Here is a 22,764-nt window from a genome sequence, read left to right as displayed (position 1 = left end):
CAGGCTTCGAGTCCGTGTGCAGAGCATTATACGTGCATGTGTGGAGAAGGAGGCACGTGCCGCGCAGTCGTGAGTGTATTTACAGGGTTTTTTCATCGCTTTGGCACGCAAGCGATGCGTGGGTTTGCTCTCTGGATCTCAAAACACTGAAGAGAGAAAAGGGTTTACCATCGACGCTGCTGTGCCGTGTAAATCATTTCATTAGTCAAATCCTAAGACGCAAAGCAGGAGAAAGAACAGATAGCTTCCAAAGGCAAAGAGTGGAGGGCTCCTGTCATTCCCATACCCAAACCCAAGAAGCCCCTCTGTATGTAAAAAAATGCATGTAACTGATTGCTGCACGGATGCAATGCAACAACACTGCCCTCTAGAGGACACTCTTTGCATTGTGCCACTGCACCTAGTGAGTTTTGTGTTTAGTGGTCTGCTCACATAAAACAAAACGCATATGTATTTTGTGGAAGGCGATTTAATATACGGCAATTGACTCTTAAATGGAATATTTACCTTCCCAAATTTAGTGACATGACTGACGCGTAGAGTAGGCCAATTCTAAGTCGGAGGCTCGGAAAACGGAAGAACAAAAGGCGACGTAGTCCAAAACCTCTGATAACTGATTAAAACATTTAATATTCATTACATGTGAAAACTGTCTTCAGAATAGGAGGTTTCTCAAAAAGATTTTGTCCTTTTCAATAAAATGCTCATTTCTTGTTGTCGACAGGAGGAACATTCTAGAATTATAGGCCATGCATTACAACAGTCATACCTTCAAGCATTTGATCCATATAGAACCCATCAAAGATTTTTTTCCAGAGCTAATATTCGAAGATCATGCCCTCATGCTCATTGCTGCATATGTGAGAGCAAGGGAGAGAGTGAGAGAGCAAGAGAGAGAAAGAGAGTGAGAGAGGAGGCAAGGGAGTAACTTAAGTGTTTAGCACTAAGGTATTATGAGTCATCTTCTCCTGTACATTGAACAAAACATTTTCTTTCTGCAGAGTTGGAGTGGATTGGCAGATTGGTGCAGAGAACAAGCGGATATCAAGGGCAATATCAGTATTAGTCGATTGCGTTGTTAGGGCGCCTCCATGTGGTCACATGGACATTTACAACACACCCTCTCCCTCACATTTTCACCATGTTACATTACATTACATTATTGGCATTTGGCAGACGCTCTTATCCAGAGCGACGTACAACAAAGTGCATACCCATAACCAGGGATAAGTTCGCTGAAAGACCCTAGAGGGAAGTACAATTTCAACTGCTACCTGTACAACAAAGATAAGGACGAGGGCCAATTATTATTATTATTTTTTATTTTTATTTTATTTTTTCGAACAAAGAAACAAACAAACAGAGCAAAAGTGACCAAAGTTAATTATCCAAACACTGCTTACCTAGCCAACTAAAAATACCGATACACAAAGCAAGTCACAGAGACAACAATTAAGGTTCACAGGGAGGTAGGGAGGGATGGGGAGAGGTGCTGCTTGAAGAGGTGTGTCTTCAGCTTGCGCTTGAAGGTGGGGAGAGATTCTACAGTTCTGACCTCAACGGGGAGTTCGTTCCACCACCGTGGAGCCAGAACAGACAGTCGTGAGCGTGAGGTGGAGGTTCAGAGAGGGGGAGGTGCCAAGCGGCCTGTGGAGGCTGAACGAAGAGGTCTGGCAGGGGTGGGAGCTGGGTCGAGTAGGGGGTGAGAAAGGGGCGGATTCTCCGTATGTTGTATAGGAAGAACCTGCAAGACCGGGTCACCGGTCATGTTCTCGGAAAGGGACAGTCTGCTGTCCATCACCACGCCGAGGTTCCTTGCACTGGGTGACGGCGTGAGTGTGGTATCCCCGAGGGAAATGGACAGATCCAGATGGGGAGAGGTATTAGCAGGGATGAATATCATTTCAGTCTTGCCTGGGTTGAGCTTTAGATGGTGGTTGTCCATCCAGCTCTGGATGTCCCTCAGGCAAGCAGAGATACGGGCTGAAACCAGCGTATCAGACGGCAGAAACGAGACGAAGAGTTGGGTATCGTCCGCATAGCAGTGGTAGGATAGCCCATGTGCAGTGATCACAGGGCCAAGGGAGCGAGTGTAAAGAGAAAAAAGAAGCAGGCCAAGGACTGAGCCTTGGGGAACTCCTGTGGCGAGGGGCCGAGGTGTCGATACCGAACCAGCCCAGGCAACCTGGAAGGAGCGACCAGAGAGGTAGGACTCAATCCAGTCCAGGGCTGTGCCACAGATGCCCGTTGCTGACAGGGCAGACAGGAGGATAGAGTGATCCACAGTGTCGAAGGCAGCAGAGAGATCTAGAAGAATGAGGACAGAGGAGAGGGAGGCTGCTTGTGTGGCATGGAGTGACTCACTGACGGAGAGGAGCGCAGTCTCTGTCGAGTGGCCCGATCTGAAGCCAGACTGATGGGGGTCTAGCAGGTTGTTGTTAGAAAAGAAAGAAGAAAGTTGAGTAGAAGCGGCTCGTTCTATAGTTTTAGAAAGGAAAGGAAGAAGAGATACCGGGCGGTAGTTCTGGATGATGGAGGGATCCAGAGCAGGCTTTTTTAGCAGCGGAGTGATGTGGGCCCTCTTGAAGGATGCTGGAAAACAGCCGGAAGACAGGGAGGAGTTGACAAGGGAGGTGACAAAAAGGGAGAATGTCTGGTGTGATAGTCTGGAGAAGAGAACAGGGGATAGCGTCAAGGGCACAGGTTGTATGGCGGTGGCAGAGCAGGAGTTGAGAAACATCAGAGTCTGTAAGGGGGGAGAAAGTGGAAAAGGAAGGGATGGGCCTAGAGGGGGGGAAGGGCACAGTGAGGGGGGCGGTGGTTGTAAAGGATCTGTGGATGACTGTGACCTTCTCATCGAAGAAATCAGCAAAGTCATCAGCAGCGAAGGAGGACTGAGGAGGAGGAGGAGGAGGTGCGTTGAGGAGAGAGGAAAAAATAGAGAAAAGTTTCCGGGGGTTAGAACCGGCGTTCTGAATTTGTGTTTGATAGTATTTTGCTTTGGCGGCAGTGACAGCGGAAGAGAATGCTGCCAGGAGAGACTGGTAAGTCGTGAGGTCTGAAGCGAATGTGACATTAGGAAAGATCTTTAAAAGGTCATAATAAGCCAACAATATTTTACACAGTCAAACTATTATTCAGGAGCAGGTCAGTAACATGATGTTTTACCTTAAAGTTCTTTGTGGACTATAATTTATGAGCAAGGAAAAGGCAGAAGCTTGACGTGGGGTTAGGGAGTCCTTCCATATTCACCAAACTGGAATAATTGGAATAATTACCAGTGAGAACATCCACATTTCCATAGTAAGGGCTCCACAATAATACATGACTGGGACCTGGAAGATCAGTGTAGCTACGATAAGATCCGCACAGGTGAAGCAAGGCCCTTAACCCCACGATCAACATCAGTAAACTAGGTTTGAAACAGCTGGTAGTTGCTTGACCAATTCAGACCAGCTCCTAGCTCAACATGGTTTAGCTGATTGCCCAGGTCAGATACGCTCCCAGCTTGGCATGGTCTGACCAGCTCAAGCTATGTTTTGTGACCAGCTATGTATGTGACCAGCTACCAGCACTAACTGGTTGACCAGCTCATACTCAGCTAGACCAGCTTTATGACCAGCTTGGCCATGCTGGTTAACCAGCTCATACCCAGCTGGACCAGTGTTTGACCAGCATGACCAGCTCAATTTTCAAGCTTGTTTGTATTCAGCAAAAACAAAGAATTCACCCACACCATTCCTTTGTGGATAAGATTAGACACCCCTGTTTTAAACAGAAACAGAGGTGGTTACTCAACCGGTGGTTACTCAACCAAAACTGCAGGGAGAGCGAAAGAGACTGCTGTTCCTTTAAGAGCAGAGGGCACAGAGACACACCCTCACTTTACTGAATCGAAACTTATCCATACGAGGCTACAAGCTGCGCTTCCTGAAACCTTCTCTGTAGATAGGAGCCCTCTGCTACACAGGAACTCGGTCTGCGAGCACTTCATGCGTAGTTTTCAATGGCCATAATGTAATGTAAACATTTCCGTCCCAGCGTAAGCAGAGGAAGAAACAGAGACTGAGTGGAGGAACAGAAGGGACTGTGTGGAGCAGGGAGGCAGGAACAGAGACATGGCTTTACCCAGCACTCCCCTCTCTGAATGGCAGTTCCACTGTGCCCTGTGCCAGGATGACTTTACTGACCCTGTAGCCACTCCCTGTGGGCACAGTTTCTGTAAAGCTTGTTTGACTGGATTCTGGGACAACAGTGACACGTGTCAGTGTCCGTTGTGTAACAAGACCTTTGGAGGCCCACTAGATCTCAGTATCAACACCATTTTGGACCAGATGACCCAGTATTTCAAGACCCAAAGACTGGAAGCTCCCAAAGCGGGGGATAAGCAAGAGGCGGAGGACTCCTGCCTGCCATGCCGCGCCTCTCTCTGTGACGACGACGCCCAGTCTCACACTACAGACGACCTGCTGGTGGATTCAGTGCTCGACCTGAAGGAGAGCGTGTGTGAGAAGCACAACCGGCCCCGGGAACTCTTCTGCAAGACCGACCGCACATGTGTTTGCAGGCTGTGTGTAGAGGATGACCACGGAGAGCACACCACTGTGCCCGTTGAGAGAGAGTGGTTCCACCGACACATCCAGCTGAAGAGAGAGGTGCTGCAGGTGAAGCAGGAGATCCTGGACCGACGGAAAAAGATGGAGGAGATCAGAGAGAGGACGAGGCTGAGCAGGGAGGACGCAGAGAAGGAGCTGAAGGAGGGCCTGCAGGTCCTTAGTGCTATTCTCCGCTCCGTGGAGAAATGCCAGATGGAGCTGACGGAGGCAATCGAGGGGAAGCAGAAGGCAGTAGAGACCAGGGCCCAAAGCCTCTTGGAAGACCTGGAGCAGGAGATCAAGGACTCAAAGACCAGAAAGGCCGAGTTGAAACAGCTCCTTCACTGCCAGGACTACGTCCACATTTTACAGAGCTTCCCCTCTCAGCCAACTCCCCCGTGCTCTAAGGACTGGGACAATGTCGTCATCCACACTGAACTGTGTGTGGGGATTGTGAGGAGAGTGCTCTCTCCATACGACGAGAACTTCAGAGTAAAACTGAGAGAGCTGATGGATGCTGAGTTTAAAAAAATTCAACAATATGCTGAGGATGTGAGGTTGGATCCCCTTACTGCACAACGCAACCTGGTTGTGTCTGAGAATGGGAAAGAGGTCCGCTATCAAGAAAGGATGCAAATAGTGCCTGACAACCCAGAAAGGTTTGATACTGCTCATTCTGTGCTGGGGAAACAGACGTTCACTTCAGGAAGACATTACTGGGAAGTGCAAGTGGAGGGAAAGACGGCCTGGTATTTGGGAGTCGTCACAGTGTCTATCTGCAGGAAGAAGAAGAACACACCTCTACCAAGAAATGGTCTCTGGATTCTGCATCAAAAAGAAGGGGAGAATCTCAAAGCTCTCGATGACTCTCACGTCGAGCTCAGTCCAAGTTCAGGGCTGAAAAAAGTTGGTGTGTATGTGGACTATGAGGAGGGTCAGATCTCTTTTTACAACGTGGAGACCAGATTGCCAATGTTCTCGTTCACAGGGAACACCTTTACTGAGAAACTCTGCTTGTTCTTGAATCCACAAAAAAGTGACACAGTCCCAATGATCCTCTCTCCTGTTTCTTAGAAACTGTTTTAAGCAAACATTTTGCTTAACTTGGTTAGTGCATTAGTTGAATTGGCTTCTTGATTTGTTGATGTGAGAAAAGCTTATTTTATTATGAAAAATATACAAATGTATGGTGAAGGTTTTGCATCATTTTAGGTATAATATAATTGCTTATTTTGTTATTATTTGGACCTACCGTCTCAGCTCATGTGAGTTTGTACCCATCTGTATGAGTACAGATGGCGCGGATGTAGACAGTGGGACAAAGGCCTAGGTGAGGGTAAGACTAAGAGTCAGCTAGAACACACTTTGGGAAATACCTTGGTTTATCACACATTCTTGTACAAGTAATTGTTGTTATAAAGTACATGTCAACTGGTCATAGCATTCTGGGGGAATCTTGTGTGTCTGCCTTTCCTGATCAGAGCATTTCTGTTCAGCCTAAAGTGTTTAACCATAGTAGCTTTGGCAGAATACAGTAGTAAGAATACAGAATATGTATGTTATGTACATCATTTGGATAAGTTGCTGACTAAACAAAATAAATAATATACACCCCAGTGCTTTGCCATGTCTTCTTTCCACCAGGCAGAGGCTTACGACCATTTATACTCATGATCACAAGTCACAACTCTCAGAACCTTGGATCTCGCAGAAACTCACGTGATCCAAAGTGACTTTTGAGTAAAGCAAGCCTTTCGCTTCCCTGGAAACTTGGCTCTCATTGGCTATTGTGTTTTTTTCTTGAAGATTCCACTGTAGTTTCTCTCACACTGCAAGATTTTTAAGATTTTCTGGGGTGGTGGGGCCCAATGTAAGATCTTTTCATGGGGCCTAAAATGCCTTGGTCACATTACAGGATACTGTGGGCAGATAATAGGTTTGGACCAGCCTCAAATCAGGAACACCCCAAAGATTGTCAGGAGGGGTGAATGAATCGGGCACAAAATTGGACGACTAGCCTGTAGTGTGCACCATGCATTAGAATCACTGTAATTGCAATTGTAAAAAAGTCCTAAACAAAACTTTTGCGAGTTCAAAAACATTTATAACTATAGATGGTGATCATACTTTATCTGTGTTTTGTTTATTTTGCAATGTTTCTGGCCTCTCCTGTGAAACGTGTGAGTGCAAGACATCAATGCCAACACAGCCTACTGACTAACTGCATTATGATAGAGTGGACAGCTGCTGGGAATTGAACAGGTACATATTCTAGGAGCAAAGGAGTCGTCTGTACAGGTTTGTTTTTACTCAGTGCCGGGAGACACTGAGGGATTTTCCCACTGTGACAGCAGCAGGTCATATAACTCACCTCTGGGGTAAATGAGGACTACTGCACAAGAATAGAAGGAGACAGGAATAAAAAGCATACTGCAGAATATGTCAAAAGGTGTACTATATCAATGTACAAGAGCATCTTCATTTTAACAACACTGCTCCTTTGGCTTCACCATCTCTCATTTGTTAAACTTACTGTAGATTTGTTAAACAGAAAACAAAGAACGGACAACCCCAATTACAAAGTTTTTGAAGAGTCAGTTTATAAATGAAAAAGAGGTTCCATAAAGGCATATACTTTTGCACACAGGCAGCATTACTATTGCCGGGAGAATTATTAATGTTTTTACACCTTGCAGAATTTATGTGCCAATTCGATCCTTGCACTTGAAAGATGAGGGACTATTGGCGGTACCAGTTATTGCCTCCAGTCAACTGTTGCCAACTGTGGGGCTATTTTTAAAAGTCAACTGAAAACATTTATTTTATTGTGCTATTATGGTATCTGTATAAGGGAGTACCTGAATGCCTTGCTTGAATTGTACCTGTCGTTTTTAAATGTGCAGTGCCCTGGGACATGTGGACGTGAGCAGCGTTTTATAAAAAATTTCTGAATTGAACAGAATCATTTTTTCTAAATGTTTCTCACACCTCCTCCAGCCAGCTGGCATTGAGTATAAATATGAAGACAATTACTGTGCAAGTTTTTGAATGAAGTTCTAAACTCCATCTGCAGAGGGAGACAAAATATTAAAAATCAGAAACAAAATATTGGCGTTAACTTTTTAGTGTCCTTCAAGATGCATTTTGACTGTGCTACGAAAAATATTATCACCGTGGTCTTTGTAATAATTACTCAGAGGACAGAACTTTTTTCTGTCATTGGGAAAAACCTGCCTTTTCCTACAATAATGCCATATAACTCTAACTATTTACACTGTATCTGGGCTCCAGACACTCCAGTACTTTATTGAAATAAATTCTGGATATTATGGCTTTTAATGCTTTTATGGCTTGGGGTGAATATTATTTGCATGGATAGACAAGTTGTATAATCTAGGCAGCGGTTTTGAGAGGGGGGTTAAGATGAATCCAGGGGCCCTGACTGACAGGGGCCCTCGGAAAATATAAGAACATGGGATTTCTGGGGTGGTGGTGAGAATGTGAAATCTTTTCACACGGCCCAAAATCCCTGGCAGCACCGCTTGTTTTAGGTAAGCATTTTAAATGTAGTTTGTCTCTGATGGGATTTGTCTCTGATGCTGCATTATGTTGTAACCCATGGCTGGCACTCCCAAGTCCCTCTGGATAACAGAATGATAAATTAATGTAATGTAACTCAGTCCCCTCTTATGAATAACTTCTCATTTTGCTCTGTTTTTGGTTTATTTTAGGATAGCACAATTTATCTATCAAGATTGCAGCTACTCTTGATAGGTATATTTTTTATGGTATTGTGGTTCCTCCAATATGTCTGACCAAAAGACACCCATTTGAGGTCTCATTTTACATAGTGGGTATAATGTAAGCAGGGTTTCATAAACCCCGACAGGGGAATATGATATTACCGTCAATTACTTCAAAATGATTTACATTGTTGGTTGAGTGATTACAGATAGCTTGCACTGTAATTGCTTTTATGCAAAGCAGCCATTACTGTCCAGACACCTAGTCAAGCACAAAGTGTAACAGGTTATTCACATGTTGTATTTAGACAGGTCCAGTGTGAGTACACGCAGACATCGTCGTCTGATAAACAGGGCTGTGCAGGGACCCGTCGAGAGGCAGGTACGCATAGTGAGAAAAAGGCACACTAACCTAGAAAAACTGTTTTACAACACCAGTTACTGTACGGAATATATTTAACCAAAATGACTGAATGAAAATGACAGAAGCAATGATAATACAACTGTCACTTTTAAAATCAAATGAAAGGTGTACATCGGGCACAATCTTTGAACTCATGGCTTTAACAACGGGAGAACAAGGAACAAATATGTGTTCGACCTACCTCAGTATTTCAACTGAGACACTATTCTTAATGAAACCAATTTATTTCAAGCATGCTGACCGAAAAGAAAACACATCATGTTGTTTGCCAAGCAAGGAGCAAACAGAACTTTATCCGCTTATCGACGACAGAGAATCAAATTAAAATTCCCTTATCAGAAGCAACCTGTGCAAGTGCCACAGAACGGACGTGTCAAAGAAACTGAAACTTTTTTCTTTCTTTTTTTAACTAGATTAAAGCTAGTCTAGTAGCCTTCTGCTGGATGGTCATGATCATGTGCCAATATTTCCAAAACTAGCCCTCTTTAAATCATGGACCTCCAATAAAAGCACTCTTCTTCACACAATGACACCAGTAGGCCTACTGGGCAATACATTGTAAAAGTGCTAAAATTAGTTTTTAATACAATATGAACGAGTAATCAGAAGGACAACAGTAGTTGTACAGGAAACACCAACTTAGCCTCATAAATTGCGACTGAAAGGGTACACTATCCAAATATAAAAGATAAATCAGTCAAGCATAAAAGGAGGCGGACAGTTTACAAGGGCTGTGTTGACAGCGTTGTGGAGACCCCGAGAAGTAAATTACTTGTTAATGGCGCAAAAATCTGGCACAATTACGCAAATTAATGCGTAATGTCTCTGCAGTCGCTCTCTTTCTCCGCGAGCCGTTATAGATTTATTCTGCATCAAGTAGACCCGTTTAGACCACGTGAGATGAATGTGTAATGACAAAGTCCCGACAGCACAAGCTGCCTCGCTCAGCCTGGTATTCCTGCACACTGACATGGAGATAGCACTCTAGCGAAAATTTCAAGGAATGGACATACGTGGGCACTTCTGTATGTGAAGCTCTACGCTATCCCCTTCTCATTATTTTTTCTTTTTCTTAATTTTGAACCAAATACTTATTATGGCTTGGCCGTGCATTAGCAGAGTGTGCTGTTTGGCTCGGTTCTGGAACCAGTTTGACAAATCCGATCTCTCGGTTCCGTTGACGATTCAGAACTACTCCGAAATCACAGACCAAGAGGTGCGATCCGTCACCAAACATGTCCCAGCGGACAGGGTTCTGAGGAACGACTACACCACACCAGATCACAGAGGATCACCGGCGGACCCAGAGCCTGGGAACAGGAGATCGTGGCGAGCGCGGAGAGATTCGAGCTCAAAGCCCCGTGAGGATTATCATCCCTCCGGCGTGCCTTTTCCAAGTGTTACCCAATACAAGCAGGATTTCAAACCTTGGCCAATTCCTAAAAAAGACAATTTCCCGTGGATTAGCAATGGCGACAAGGGGGATTCTCTCACGGATAGTCCCAACCATAATTATCACATTACGAACCAGCAAAGGGATGTGAAAAATGAACAAAACAGACAGAAGTGGGGGAAACCGCCGATAGGAACAGCCAAAATAAGCTCGTACAGGTATGTCGCTGTTGGAGCTGTTCTTTCAGGACTGTAAACCCTTGGTCACTACCTAACATAAGCAAAGTTCATGGGTCCTTTAACTTTCCCGCTTGGAAATTTTCGCACAACTATGTGCCGAATAATAAGCAAGTGACTAAGCTGACCGAGCTACAATATTAAAAAGCTGCGCAAACTTATAGCAGGCATCTTTTCTACGCTTAGAAATTGTTTAATGATCAGGGAAATAGTCCTAGAATATGTTCCACTTAGCCAATGTTCGAGCTGAATTTAATGGTGAAGACTCTAGTGGGAACAAATTGTTCAAATTCCCTTTTTGTTAATCGTAGAGCGTCCTGTATTAATACATTTAATTCGGTTATTGGTACTGCGCGTAATACGTTGCGTTTTCTCGAAAAATTAGCAAAGCGAACGAAAATCCTATCGACCATACACAAAAAAAAGATACACCGGAGCAATTACCACATTATAGATAAAATAGCAGTAAGCACACGCTTAACTTAAAATACGCGCCTAATGGGGGAAAAAAAGTTACAAATATGTGGTCTAATACTATTTAGACAGAAAAAAACGCATGATCCGGATGGATGGCTCGTTTACCCCTCCCTATCTCAATTCTAATGCCTCAGAAATTTCGATCCCTTTACGCTATACTGGCCCCAATGGAAGTCATTAGCCGTGCCATTAAATTCATTCCACACCAGGACTCCTAATTTCACTGATTGGTTTCTCCCAGTTAGTCTCAGTCAGCTGCACTGTCTTTTTACCGAGATGCCGCTGGTACCAGATCATCAGTGTTTTCCCAAGGGTCCCCGCCCCACTTTAGTCTGTATGGAAGCTATATATAAGCAGTTGTGCTAATGAATAAACAATGTAATTTCACATCCATCATTTTACAATGGCACAGATAAAAGTTACACTGCCACCTAAATCAAGGCAGTAGTTAAATATCATGCCCATATTCCGCATGAGCTGCATCTGACATTTTTTCAAAAAAACTTGCCAAGAGCACAGGCTTTATATTCTCCTAGCTTTACATGTGAATGTGTGTGTAGGCAGGAATATCGGCCTTGGGCAGGAGCGAGACCAGCCAAGGCAACTCGAAAGAGACCAACCTACACAAGCTCTGGCAGTGTTGAACTCCCCCCTGAAACCAGCTACCAGGCAGCTTTCAGCAGCGACTCCTTCAAACAGATGGAGGTCTTACAGGTGGAAGCACCCAGCATCCAGCAAAGCAGCCCACCTGAGAGACCAGAGCTCAGCATCGGGATGAAGGGACAGGTGAGCTTTCATTACCCCATTTTTTCACACTAAGAGCATGGAAGGAGAATAGGTGTATTTATACTCACTAAGGGGGGTGAACGACCAGGGATGATCCAGTTCAGGATTTTGTGCCAACTTCTGCTCTTAATTATTCAGGAGTTAGCTCAATCATATCTTGATCTGCCATTTGGGTAAACACCAGCTACAGCCAGAGACTACAAACGCATCCTAAACGCTAACCTAAAAACCAGCATGTGGACCTGGAAGTCGTGGACCCCTGGTCTACATCGACTGGATCATCTCAGGCAGTCCTGAGACTACATAAACATGGCCAAATTTGAGGGTATGGATCACATCCTTTCATTTTTCACTCATTCTTTCAATTACGCAATTCCAGGCACTCATATTTACCAGTAAATTCAAAGTCATGAAAAGAACAGATGCTCTCAAAGGAGACGCTGGTTGCTGCTAGACCCAGTTAAAAACTAAGTCTGAAAGATCTGCCCCGAGGCACCTCTAATTTTATCGAAGTGGACATAATTCACATTTGCTCTGTACAGGGATCAGTTGGAACTGCGTGACCAGGACTTAGACAAGAGTAGGCGGACACAAGAGACCAGGTCAGGTGCTTCTAAATCCCCACCCACCCCCAGCCAGCCTCCATCACAGCTTTTATATGACTGAGTTCTGAGCAATCATGGGTCTCCTGGGGTTGGCACCCCCTACCACCAACTCACCAAGCCTTCAGGCTGAAACTTTGTGCAAGGTCGATTACTTTGATCCATCTGCGGGTGCCAGAGAGCCATTCATCCCTCTTCCCCTCATCTGCCTAATGCAGGGCCGTCCAATCCTACTCCTGGAGGTTTTAATTTCAACCCTAATGTGATTCTACTAATTAGCAGCTCAAGTAGATCTCTAGCTGCTGAATGAGGTGCGCTTTGATAGGGTTGGAGTGAAAATCTATACGACGATAGATCTCCAGGAACACATTGAGTTCCGTAGAGGAACTCTTTATAGGTTTTTAAGGAAACCTCTATCAGCGATGGAACAGTGAAAGAACCATTTTGCCTGACAAATTACCTTTGAGATAAGATAGGGCACTCTGGAATCACAGTGTTCCTTTTGGAACTTTCTGATGAGAGTATAGGGAGACCATGTTCCAATCCAAATTATCAAACACCAGCCACAGGGTCCACAAAGGAACACTTGGAAAGTGTGAGTTTTTAACATTTCCTCTCCTCCAAATAGAATTGACCAATACAGGCAGAGGCACAGGCTTGTATTCTATTCCCCTTTTATTTGTTCAGGAGCAACAAATCAGCAAGAGGCAGTGTATCAGAGAACTGACACTCAAGCGAACCCTGCCGTGCCATTACGGCCATTTACGTTTTAATGAGAAAGTGTGGGACCGGGAGAGGTAGTTCACAGTTCACAAACCAATAGATTCTCTATTTGTGAGAGTGCGACCCTCAGAGCCCTGCAGACGCAATGCCAGGAAAGAGACAGGCGTGAGCAGAGTGCCTTGGCATGATGACCAGATGGATTTTTTTAATCAATAAAGGGGCGATAAGCCTGCAACAGGTTGCGTCGACCCTGTCAACCCCACATTGAATCGGCACCTATGGTTCTCCTAGGTCCATCACAGTTCACAGATTGCAGGGTGAAGTTTCATACTTAAAGCAGGCCATTGAAGCTCAGATCAGCTTTTCCTAAAACATTTGGATGAATTGGTAATTGGTGACATTCAATGTTAGGCCAATGTTTGGAATAATGGAGTGTTGAACGTTGTCCAAACTTGCTTGCCCACTTCCATCTGAACACTGAAGTATGTGGGACACCTTTAGATGGCAAACCCTTACCAACACCCACAGGGTGAATACACGAGACGGTCAATGTTAAGATTATATCATACTTTACAGTGCTTACAGCCCAGGTGAGAAGTAGTCTTGACAATAGGCGTTTGAGTTTTAACTGGGGACACAGTGGTTTTGTTGAGCACGGCATATAAAGTGATCGCTCCACTGGTCCTACAACTGGATTAGCATTTTGGTAAATGGGGAACAAGAGTTTGGCAGACATTTTTAATTGGTAAAGGCGCAAAATGCCATGGATGGAAGAGCATAATGTGAATGTGAAAACTTTTCTCGTTTCCAGGCTTAGTGTACTCATGCGTTGGCCAATGCCCCTTAGCACAGGCTCGACTTCAATTTTCACTTTTGCACAACAACGTTGTATTAAACCTGCATCCACTGATCCTGGAGCAGCGTCTGGGGGTGGGGGGGGGGGGGGGTATGCGTCCTCTGGCAGCTGTGATTAACTGAGGTGCTCTCCGTTCCCACGATGCCCAGTTTCGGCTGCCTCCCGAGCCAGCGCGGGAGGCCTCCGGGGACAGTGTGCACCCCAGCGACAGAATGACGGATTAGTTTCCATTTGGCTAAAAGTGCGAATGTGTTGCAGCGAGGAGCGCAGCCCTTTCAAAAGGAATCTAATTTAAGAGAGGGGAGGGGGGGGTAGAGAGAAAGAGGGAGAGAAAGAAATGGTGGACAGAGAGAGAGAAAAAGGGGGGACAGAGAGAAAGAGAAAGGGGGGAGAGAAGGGGGAGCGAGAGAGAGAGATGATGTGGAGAGAGAAAGGAGGAGAGAGATGGGGATAGAGGGGGAGAGAAAGGGTGGAGAGAGATAGGGAGAGGGGGAGAGAGAGAGGGAGAGAGATGGGGAGAGAGGGAGAGAGAGAGGGAGAGAGAGAAAACAGAGAACAGAGAGGGGAGTTCAGAACTGCTGTGACTCTTTGAAGCTGTGGTTTCGCAGCTTTCAAAAGCAAGCAGACTGCACTGACGCCGTGTGCTCAGCCCCCCACCCCCAGCAAATATCACCACTGTGCTGGTTTTTATCATGTCCATCCTTCCTCCCCCCCACCCCCCACCCCCAGGGACCAGCCGTAAACACCCCGTTTCGAAAAGATACCCTATTTTCCAGCAATTCAATTTAAGCAGATAGATCGTATCAATAGCCTGTTAATCGACCGAAACAAAGACAATTTCACCCTTATTCGCCGATGTGAACAAATGAGATAAAGATCAACACGAGAATTGGCTATATTTGTGCGGCTCCTATGACTTCATCCATTTACCTTATGACAGTGGTGCCAGTGAATTTTTTGGCCCTCGGGCTTTGGCAGGGAATTAGCCCCAGGGATGTGTCCCAGTATTAATCAGGACAGGCGATGACATCAGCGTAGCAAGGTAACAAGTCTAGAGTGTCAATGTTCTGACGGCAGGGCAGATGACCGATTTTCTTGTGCCATTGTGGGACACGTTGAGTATTTCTGGGAAGAACAGCAGCTCTTGACCCGATTACCGAACCAGGCCACATGTGGGGTGATGAACCGATCTACACCACACAGGCCTCTGCTTGTACAGAGCATCATGATAAATACGAACCAGTTTCTCCTGTCTCATGCCAGGCCTTTTCTGTCTACAAAGCTAAAGGATTTATCTGCCACAGAGTAGCTGTTAGGCAGCAAGCCGGGTTGCAGGCCTATATGTCAATTTCAGAAAACTGATCGATTTGCTTGTAGAATTAAACCGTTTATTTCTGGGTTAATGTTAACACAAATTGTCATGATGCAGTCTATGAAGACCAGGGGTGCACAACTCCAGTCCTGGAGGGCTGGCCCACATGCTGGTTTTTGTTCTAACCAATTACCATAGTTTTAGTTTTCTGACCACTCTACAAACTATACTGTTTCACACTTTTTTTTTTTTTTTTTACATCAATGGCCTGTTCCCTCCCATTGCTACATTTGTAGTCCACCATCTAGTACAGAAGTTCTGTATTGATTTTATTGCAAGGGTAAACTAGCCTGAAAAGATGCAAAGGTTCAAAAATATGTGATGCTGGGTGCCACTGGCAGTATCAAAGCACTCTTTAAAACTTTAAAACTTGAAAGGGTTTTATGTATTTTGTTGGCCTTGATTTGTAGGATAGGAGGTCATGTTTGCAGTTTTTCTTCAAAGAGTCTCCTGAGGATCAAGAAGAGTCTTTCTTTTCTTGCAGGAACAGCTGGTGAAAACCAAGCTCTCTCCCAACCCCTCTGCTGTTTTCCAAAGTGGATCCAGGATATTCAACATATGAAGAGCTCCTAAAACTCTTCGGTAGACTGTACAATGACAAGGAAAAGAAAGAGGCCCTATTTTTATTCCATCCATAAAACATGAAATCTATGCAAGAGAAGTTATTCTTTGGAAGGATTCTATCAATGTGAAAGGCAATGGATACTGAATGAGAGCCTGTGCATATAGAGTATTTGTGATTTTAAAAAATCATTTTCATTGTGGAATTCCAAGAGGATCAAGTGTGCATGTAAAGAAATAGTTTAGATGAGCTTTTTGCAGTGTTAGAAACTAACACATTGGCTACCCAGTGAATTTTGTGTGTGTACATGTGTGCGCTTTTTGAATGTTGAACTGGAATGATTATTTATTTTTTGAAGTTTTAATGAAAAACAGTTTAAAGGTACGCCATAACTAGTCTGTACAGAACGGTGTTCCTTTTAGGTCTGCTAGATTTTTAATGGCACCACAAAAATATATATTGTATTATTTATTTAATTTTTAATGAATTCAGACATTTTGAGAAACTACCTGTTCAGTGTTTGTCTAATTTCTTTTTTTTAAAGATCTTAAGTAAATCTAAGAAATAATTTACGTGAATAAATTGTAAGTTAGAATAAATATTATGTTCTTAATATTTATTTTCAGTTCATTTCAATCGTCAATGATTTTCACCAACTTATTTTTTAAAACTGTCAAACCTATAGGAGGCAGCAAAAAATGCTCTTAACAAAAAACATTTGAAATCTGTTTTAAATATAAACTGGTAAAGTCAGACAACAGCAAAATGTTTGAGTGGATAATCCTCCAGGACATTTGCCGAGTATTGCCTATTTCCTATATGTTGCTGCCATACTCCTGGGTCATGTGCAGATCTGTATCTGTAAAAGGTAAGCAATCAGAGTCATTCTGAACGAGCGTGTCCACCAACGAAACGCACACGCAATAGCAGCTCTGTTAGGCCAGGCCAGGCCTTATGTAAGACCAGCCGGTGCGGCAGTGCTGGCCCGGAGACACTGAGGCAGGGTTCCCTGCGGCTGAAAAAGATGTAGCCACGCGAGGCGCATGAACAGAATAACCAAGGGAGCTTTATTCAGCCGGAGACTGCTTTTGAACAGGGAAAAGCTGAGCGGAGCGAGAACCGCAGTGAGGGGGGAGGAAAGCGAGAAAAAAGAAAAACGATGCGGCGTTCGCTAGACGGGAGTTCCGCGACTGCGGCGAACTGGTGAATCGCAGGGCACGCTGCAGCCGGCTGATATATTTGATGCCCTCCGCCATCCCGCGTGGTGTCTGCAGCCCAGCTGCGACAGTACCCGCACACCAGGCTCAAAATAGGACTCGGCCAATAAAATAAACCTGCACCGAAATATGAGACAAAACAAAGCACCCAGGTTGGCTGGAGAACTAAAAAACGAAAGCAGAGTGGGCAGTGGTCACTAAAAGCAAGCAGTGTAAAACACAAACAGGAGAAAACACAGAACTTAAAAATTACAGAACTACCCACAGGTAGTCTACCCAGATATGGACCAAATTACCTTGCAATCAAGTTAAAACATAACATTGACTCAAAATGAGTAAAATGATATGAATAACAGATACTTTCTTGAAACTAGATGCATATTCCCAACATACTTTTTCACCAGATATAAAAAGGCAAAACAGGTTGCCATGTATTATGTTTTCAATAGAGGGCATATGCCCTAAATGTTGAGGGTGGTTACTTTACTGATTACTCCTTAATTGTTTTCCCAGACCAACTATCCCCCTGCTTATCCCTTTTTCTTTCACTAAAGAGGAATAGAATAGAGCTAAGTAAGTAAAATCCAGTGGGCACACGCGTCATCTTTTTTAAAGAACATCCTTTCATCTGACCCCAATACTAGCTCTGCCCAAAGCCGCTTTATCAGCTTCCCCGACTGTAATCTCCTGAAATCCAGCTAGAAAAAAAAATTGGACTTTTACAGTTATTTTACACAGCTGTGTGTCTGTGCGTGTCTGTAAGAATGTGTGTGTGTCTGTGTTCTTGTGGGTCTGTTCATGTGTGTGTGTAAACCATGTAGATAAAACTGGTCTCTATTGGTTATGGGCAGCACAGTTCGACTACATCCCCCAAAAAGGATTTGCCCAGCAGCCATGCTTAACAAGAGGATTCTGGGAAAAGCCTTTGCTACCTCTCTCTGGAGACAGCTAGGCCTGAGGCTCACAAGTTTAAGCAAGCGCTAAGATTTTTTTCAGTAACAGTGACACTTGCTTAAGTTTCAGCTTCAAAGTTATGGTAAAACTGCAAAGCAAGGGACTCCGCATCTGCATTTGTGACTCATGGGAACGGCTGCAAGACTCATAGTTCTTTCGAAAGTCTTTGAGAAGTTCCTGAGAGTTCAGTAGTCGAAAAACCAAAATTGGTTACCATTATGAAAATTTAGTGGTAGTTCTCTTATGGTTATTCACAGATCCATGAAAATGAATAAATGTGTTTATATTCAGGGTCTCAAATTTGGAAATAGGAAAAAACACAAAACAACCTAAGAAAAGCAGTGAATATTTTACAAAAACAAAATATATGAAATAAGAGAATAAATGCTTGAATAAAAAATAAAATCAGCATCTAAAAACGATACTGTAGGTAAACCAATACTGTTAAAAGTAAAGACCAGTGTTTTAATCCATAATCCCTTCAAGACAGCCTTAACACACTGTCAAAGATCCATCCGGAATCAACTGCAAAAGCAAACGACACAAAACCTTTTGCAATGTTTTCCATTTTTAATACAAGAATATCCATCCAAGTCTTTTGGTGTACATTAGAAATTAAAATACAATGGTCAGAAGAATTCTACAATACATAAAATTTGGTCAGACGGGCAAAATCACTTCAGTTCCAAATGAGGGTCGTGGTCAAGTACAGATAGCACTGAAAAGCCTGCCGCCAGGTCGTCAAGCTTTGTGCGTGATGACACCAAGAACTCTCTTAAATTTGAATTCATTAAATTGAAGTGAAACCGGTTGTAGACTATCACCGCCACCATTATATATCTCCCACCCTTTTTGGGTGCACGCATTTAGAATATTCCAGAAACATACTGGAGTGTTGGTTACTTTCTCTCCTGAGATGCCAAGAAGATAGCTCAGATTCAAACCGACTGCAAAAATGCTCTGCCAATATTTTTAAATATTCTTCTTACTTTTTCTCACATTTCTACTATCAGACTGCCAGTTGGTATATTTAAAAAAAGTAATACTTCCTTAAATATCTCACAAAGCACAGACGCCAAAGCACATTACTTAGTGAAGAGCGCTTCTTAAAACTCCAGATTTTATGGCTCTCTTCATTAAAGTAAAATCTACACTGAATTAAGACTGTGGGCTTTCTTTGCAGTGTGGTTTGGACCACAAGCAAACTAAAAAATGTCGAATGGCAGACCCTGAACCACTGTTCCTGCATTAGCCAATGGTAGCTAAAGATGGTGGTCATGTGATGCACCTTCCGGGCTGCAGACAAAGCACTTTAAGAGCACTCCAAGCCCACTCATCCTGTACTACAACACTGAGGTGCAATGAACGTTCAAGACCAGGCTAATGCCAAGCGCACCAGGGATATGACTGACACTTTACCGTGTTAGTGAGGGTGAAATAATATTACTCGCTAACTCTGAGGAGCGAGCGGAACACCCGAGGAAGAAAAATGAGTGGGGCGGGTCATTTATAAAAGGGACAGCCAAAGGCTCTCTGGACAGCAGAAATCGAAAAAGCGTCGCCTTCTCCGAACATCGACATTCGTTTCCCAGCGTGAAAGATGAGCTCTGACTTCCATACCGCATGAAGACACTGCTCTGGCAGGCGGTGGAGAAATACTGGGGAGCTAGGAGCCTCGTTTCGCCGCACAAGGGCATCCTTCATTTCCTGTTAGCGCCGTACGAGATGGATAAAGTGAAGCAGCTGAAGGCAGTGTGTAGATCAATACTGAGACAATCGAGCTCACAGAGCCTCATGGGGGGGGGGGGTCATTTGATTGTTCAGAAGTATGCGGCAGGTCCGCTCAGCCTCAGTTTGCAGCATCTGCGCTTTTCTGCTTTCCGCTTCTCGATTTCACAAAAAAAAAAAAAAAAAAACGGTTCACTAATCATACGGACTGAGACGATTACCGTCTCCTCAGCATTTAAGTGTAGCGGTGCCGGCTGAGAAAGAGAGGCAGACGGAGTGGAGAGAAATGGAGGGGAGAGAACAAAGGGTGGAGGGAGTGAATAGAGATACAAGAGAGTGTCGTTTTGAAAAGGGAGGGTGGTGGGAGAGATACTGGAAGTTCATCCTCCTGGACATTAGTGTTCTAGTAGTCCGAGGCCCATTTCTTGCCTGCACGGAGAAACAGCAATGGGGCGAGAGAACACTGAAAAGCTTCGTCTCAAGGGAAGAGATCGGCGTGCGGCGTCGTGAGCTTGCGCAAATGTTCCTGTGGAATGCGTTCCAACGCGTTTGGAACTGGGCTCCTCTTGCATCTACAGCCTGGGTTGGCTTCCCACAAACATGGCTTCCTGTATGACATCATGCGAACCCCTCGACTGCTCAGGGCCACTGAATAGCCTGTCCGTGTGACCCGAGGGCCGGGGTTACCGTGGTAACGGGGGGCTGCCCCTCCCTCAGTCATCATGGCCACCGTCCCTCAACAGGAAGCCCATGTACTTGTTGGTGAGGAAGTCGCAGGTGGGAATGCTGCTGGCGGCCTGGTGGATGTCCATAGCTGTGATTTCTCTGGGCACTCTGACGGAACACGAGAGACGGGAAGGGTTTAATTTTTTAACCAATTACAGTGCACAACACATTTTTAAACCATGACATCATATCAACGGACCTGGCCACAACATTGCTAAAAGTGGGAAAAGAGCTTCCTTCGTACTTGAAATAGAGGAGCATATTTATCCTCGATCCTACAGTTTCTTCATTCAAAAAAGCCCCAGAAGACGAACAACGCAAAACAGTAGGTTGACTTCACCCAAGACATTAGAGAGCAATGAGCTTTAACTCTTGCAGAATTGGTCACGTTTGCACACGTTATTTAAACAATCTAAGGGAAACAGTACTTGCGACTCACAGTGGGTCTTCAGTGGGATTCGCATCGCCATCGATTAACATATCTAACGGTCTGAATGGCAATTAGCTCTTTCAGGATTCCCACACTTCACTAATGTACTCCCAAGGCGTCCTATCTGCTCGGTTAAGACCACAGAGCGCACGCAGTAAACCACGGCCGGTCGATGCAGACTCCATAAACCTGCCACTGAGCCGTCCGGGATTTAACCTCCAGTTTGGGCTGATAAGAGACTCTTTAGCTAAACTTAATGCAATCAGGCCCGCCTCTGTCCCCGTGGTATCAGGGCGACCTTGCCTCTGAACAGCCGGTACGATGCTAACGGCTTTATAGCAGTCGGTTGTGCTTTTTAAGCTCTTTAACCACTGAAAATATAAGATCTGATCCGCCGATCTTAAATAACTTAAACGACCTTTCCGCATCTAACATTTTATACTTAAACCAATTTGCCACTTAAATTTGCTGCTTAAAGCTTTATATCCTCGCCCCCCCTCCTCCGCCTTGTACGCTGCCTAGGCACTTACTTTATTACACCGCTTGTACACGGAATAATCGTATCTATAAATAACATCCACAAAGGCAAGTTGCGCATTAGAATTGGATCCCTTTACCACGCTGACTTGCTGTGCTAAGTCCATGGTACGTGGTGTGAAATGAGCATTGTAGCGAAAAATCCGCGTGACCTCTTACCTGTTCTGGGGTGATTTCTGATAGGCACCAGCAAGAGCTTCTCTCAGGATCTCACTGGCAAACTGCTCCGTAGCCTAGGACAGCAAGGAAGAATGATGAGTTTGTTAAAAGAATACGATTAACTGTTCGGGCACTAAAAACACAATCAGGCCATATAGAGAGACACACTAAGTATTTATCACTCACCCTAATAAAGTCCAGCTATTCAGGTCTCCCTGGAAAGCCCGATACTTACTGTAGCCTCAGGTTCATTTTCAAATGGGCATTTCATTGACTTGGCAAGAAGTGTAAAAATCCATTTCAAGCTCTAAGCGGATATTATATAAATGCCAAATGGTAATAATAATGCCAATTATGGAGAATACCGTCTGTCCCTCTCAAAGTCTTAGATATTTAAAATGAGAAAAACCTAAAAATGTACAATGCTGTCGATTTAACTCATTTTGAAAAGTAGCATACTGAATAATTAAATGATAGCACTTCATTTTGTGTGAAATATTTCACACCTGTTCGCATTCCTACATTTATCACTTTGAAATGCGTCTCTGCTGAGAAACAGCAGGAAGAGGAGGGAGGGAGGGACCCCGTGCTTTAGAAACGTCAGAGTTTGGGGCCCGATTTGGCAGAAACGCTTCATGGCAGAAGTGCTACCTTGAGAACCATTTCCTCCACCACAGGAGCATAAACGTTCTTCTCCACCTCCACCGGCTGGAACGAGACTCCGATCTGGAAAATGAGCAGGTAAGGAGTTTGCTACATAGAAGACCAAAAACATGGCTTTTCATATTTCATATAAATGTCTGCTGAGATGCTTCTATGTCACAATTTATAGTCTTATTCATTTGAAGATGTGGTTAGTTAAAAATATGCTTTGATGTGGGAATATATAACTCACTGTACTGCACAACAGGTTTCCATCTGGAATATGTAAGTAAGCATACTTATCAGCCCTACAAAGACAAACCCCAGTAACTGGCCTAGCTCCAGTCATGACCTAAAATAAACATCTAGATATCCACTTTATTTCAGTGTCCGGTTCAAATCTTGCCCCGTTTTAGAGGAAATTGACCGTAAAAAGTGCAGTAATTACAAAATCCTGGACAGTCAAAGAACTTTAAAGCCACTTTTCCCAGTTTCACGGTTTGCTTAGTGACTGCGATTTGCCATCGGAGGGCAGTTACGACCCATCACCCCTTCTAGTACACCGATACCCAAGGCACTATATAGGACGGGGTCGTAATTAC

At 44.3% G+C, this 22,764-nt stretch overlaps 3 protein-coding genes across 7 annotated transcripts in view; 2 read left to right on the top strand and 1 right to left on the bottom strand.

Moving 5' to 3' along the window:
* LOC133128878 (E3 ubiquitin-protein ligase TRIM39-like) overlaps positions 1 to 6,040 on the top strand; it is a 62,605-nt gene extending 56,565 nt beyond the window's left edge. Inside the window, exon 3 of the mRNA XM_061242684.1 lies at positions 4,287 to 6,040. Coding sequence (XP_061098668.1) covers positions 4,287 to 5,669 — 1,383 coding nt within the window. The 3' untranslated portion in view covers positions 5,670 to 6,040. The remainder of the gene's footprint in view (positions 1 to 4,286) is intronic.
* Positions 6,041 to 9,677: 3,637 nt separating this feature from the next.
* On the top strand, positions 9,678 to 16,382 carry map6d1 (MAP6 domain containing 1). Its single transcript, XM_061244040.1, has 3 exons — positions 9,678 to 10,373; positions 11,429 to 11,654; positions 15,692 to 16,382. The coding sequence occupies exons 1-3, from the start codon at positions 9,859 to 9,861 to the stop codon at positions 15,767 to 15,769; spliced, it is 819 nt and encodes a 272-aa protein (XP_061100024.1). The 5' UTR covers positions 9,678 to 9,858; the 3' UTR covers positions 15,770 to 16,382.
* A 2,108-nt stretch (positions 16,383 to 18,490) lies between these two features.
* yeats2 (YEATS domain containing 2) overlaps positions 18,491 to 22,764 on the bottom strand; it is a 46,239-nt gene continuing 41,965 nt past the window's right edge. For all 5 annotated transcript variants that reach the window (XM_061243108.1, XM_061243113.1, XM_061243110.1 and 2 more), the window contains exons 28-30: positions 22,172 to 22,246; positions 21,521 to 21,594; positions 18,491 to 20,502 (exon numbers count right to left, since the gene is read on the bottom strand). In XM_061243108.1, the coding sequence (XP_061099092.1) occupies positions 20,382 to 20,502; positions 21,521 to 21,594; positions 22,172 to 22,246 (270 nt within the window). In that variant the 3' untranslated portion in view covers positions 18,491 to 20,381. The remainder of the gene's footprint in view (positions 20,503 to 21,520; positions 21,595 to 22,171; positions 22,247 to 22,764) is intronic.

This window comes from Conger conger, chromosome 5 (assembly GCF_963514075.1).
Source record: "Conger conger chromosome 5, fConCon1.1, whole genome shotgun sequence".
Lineage (NCBI taxonomy): Eukaryota > Metazoa > Chordata > Actinopteri > Anguilliformes > Congridae > Conger > Conger conger.
Note: the sequence above shows the minus strand (reverse complement) of the source record. Positions and strands in the feature narration are given on the sequence as shown.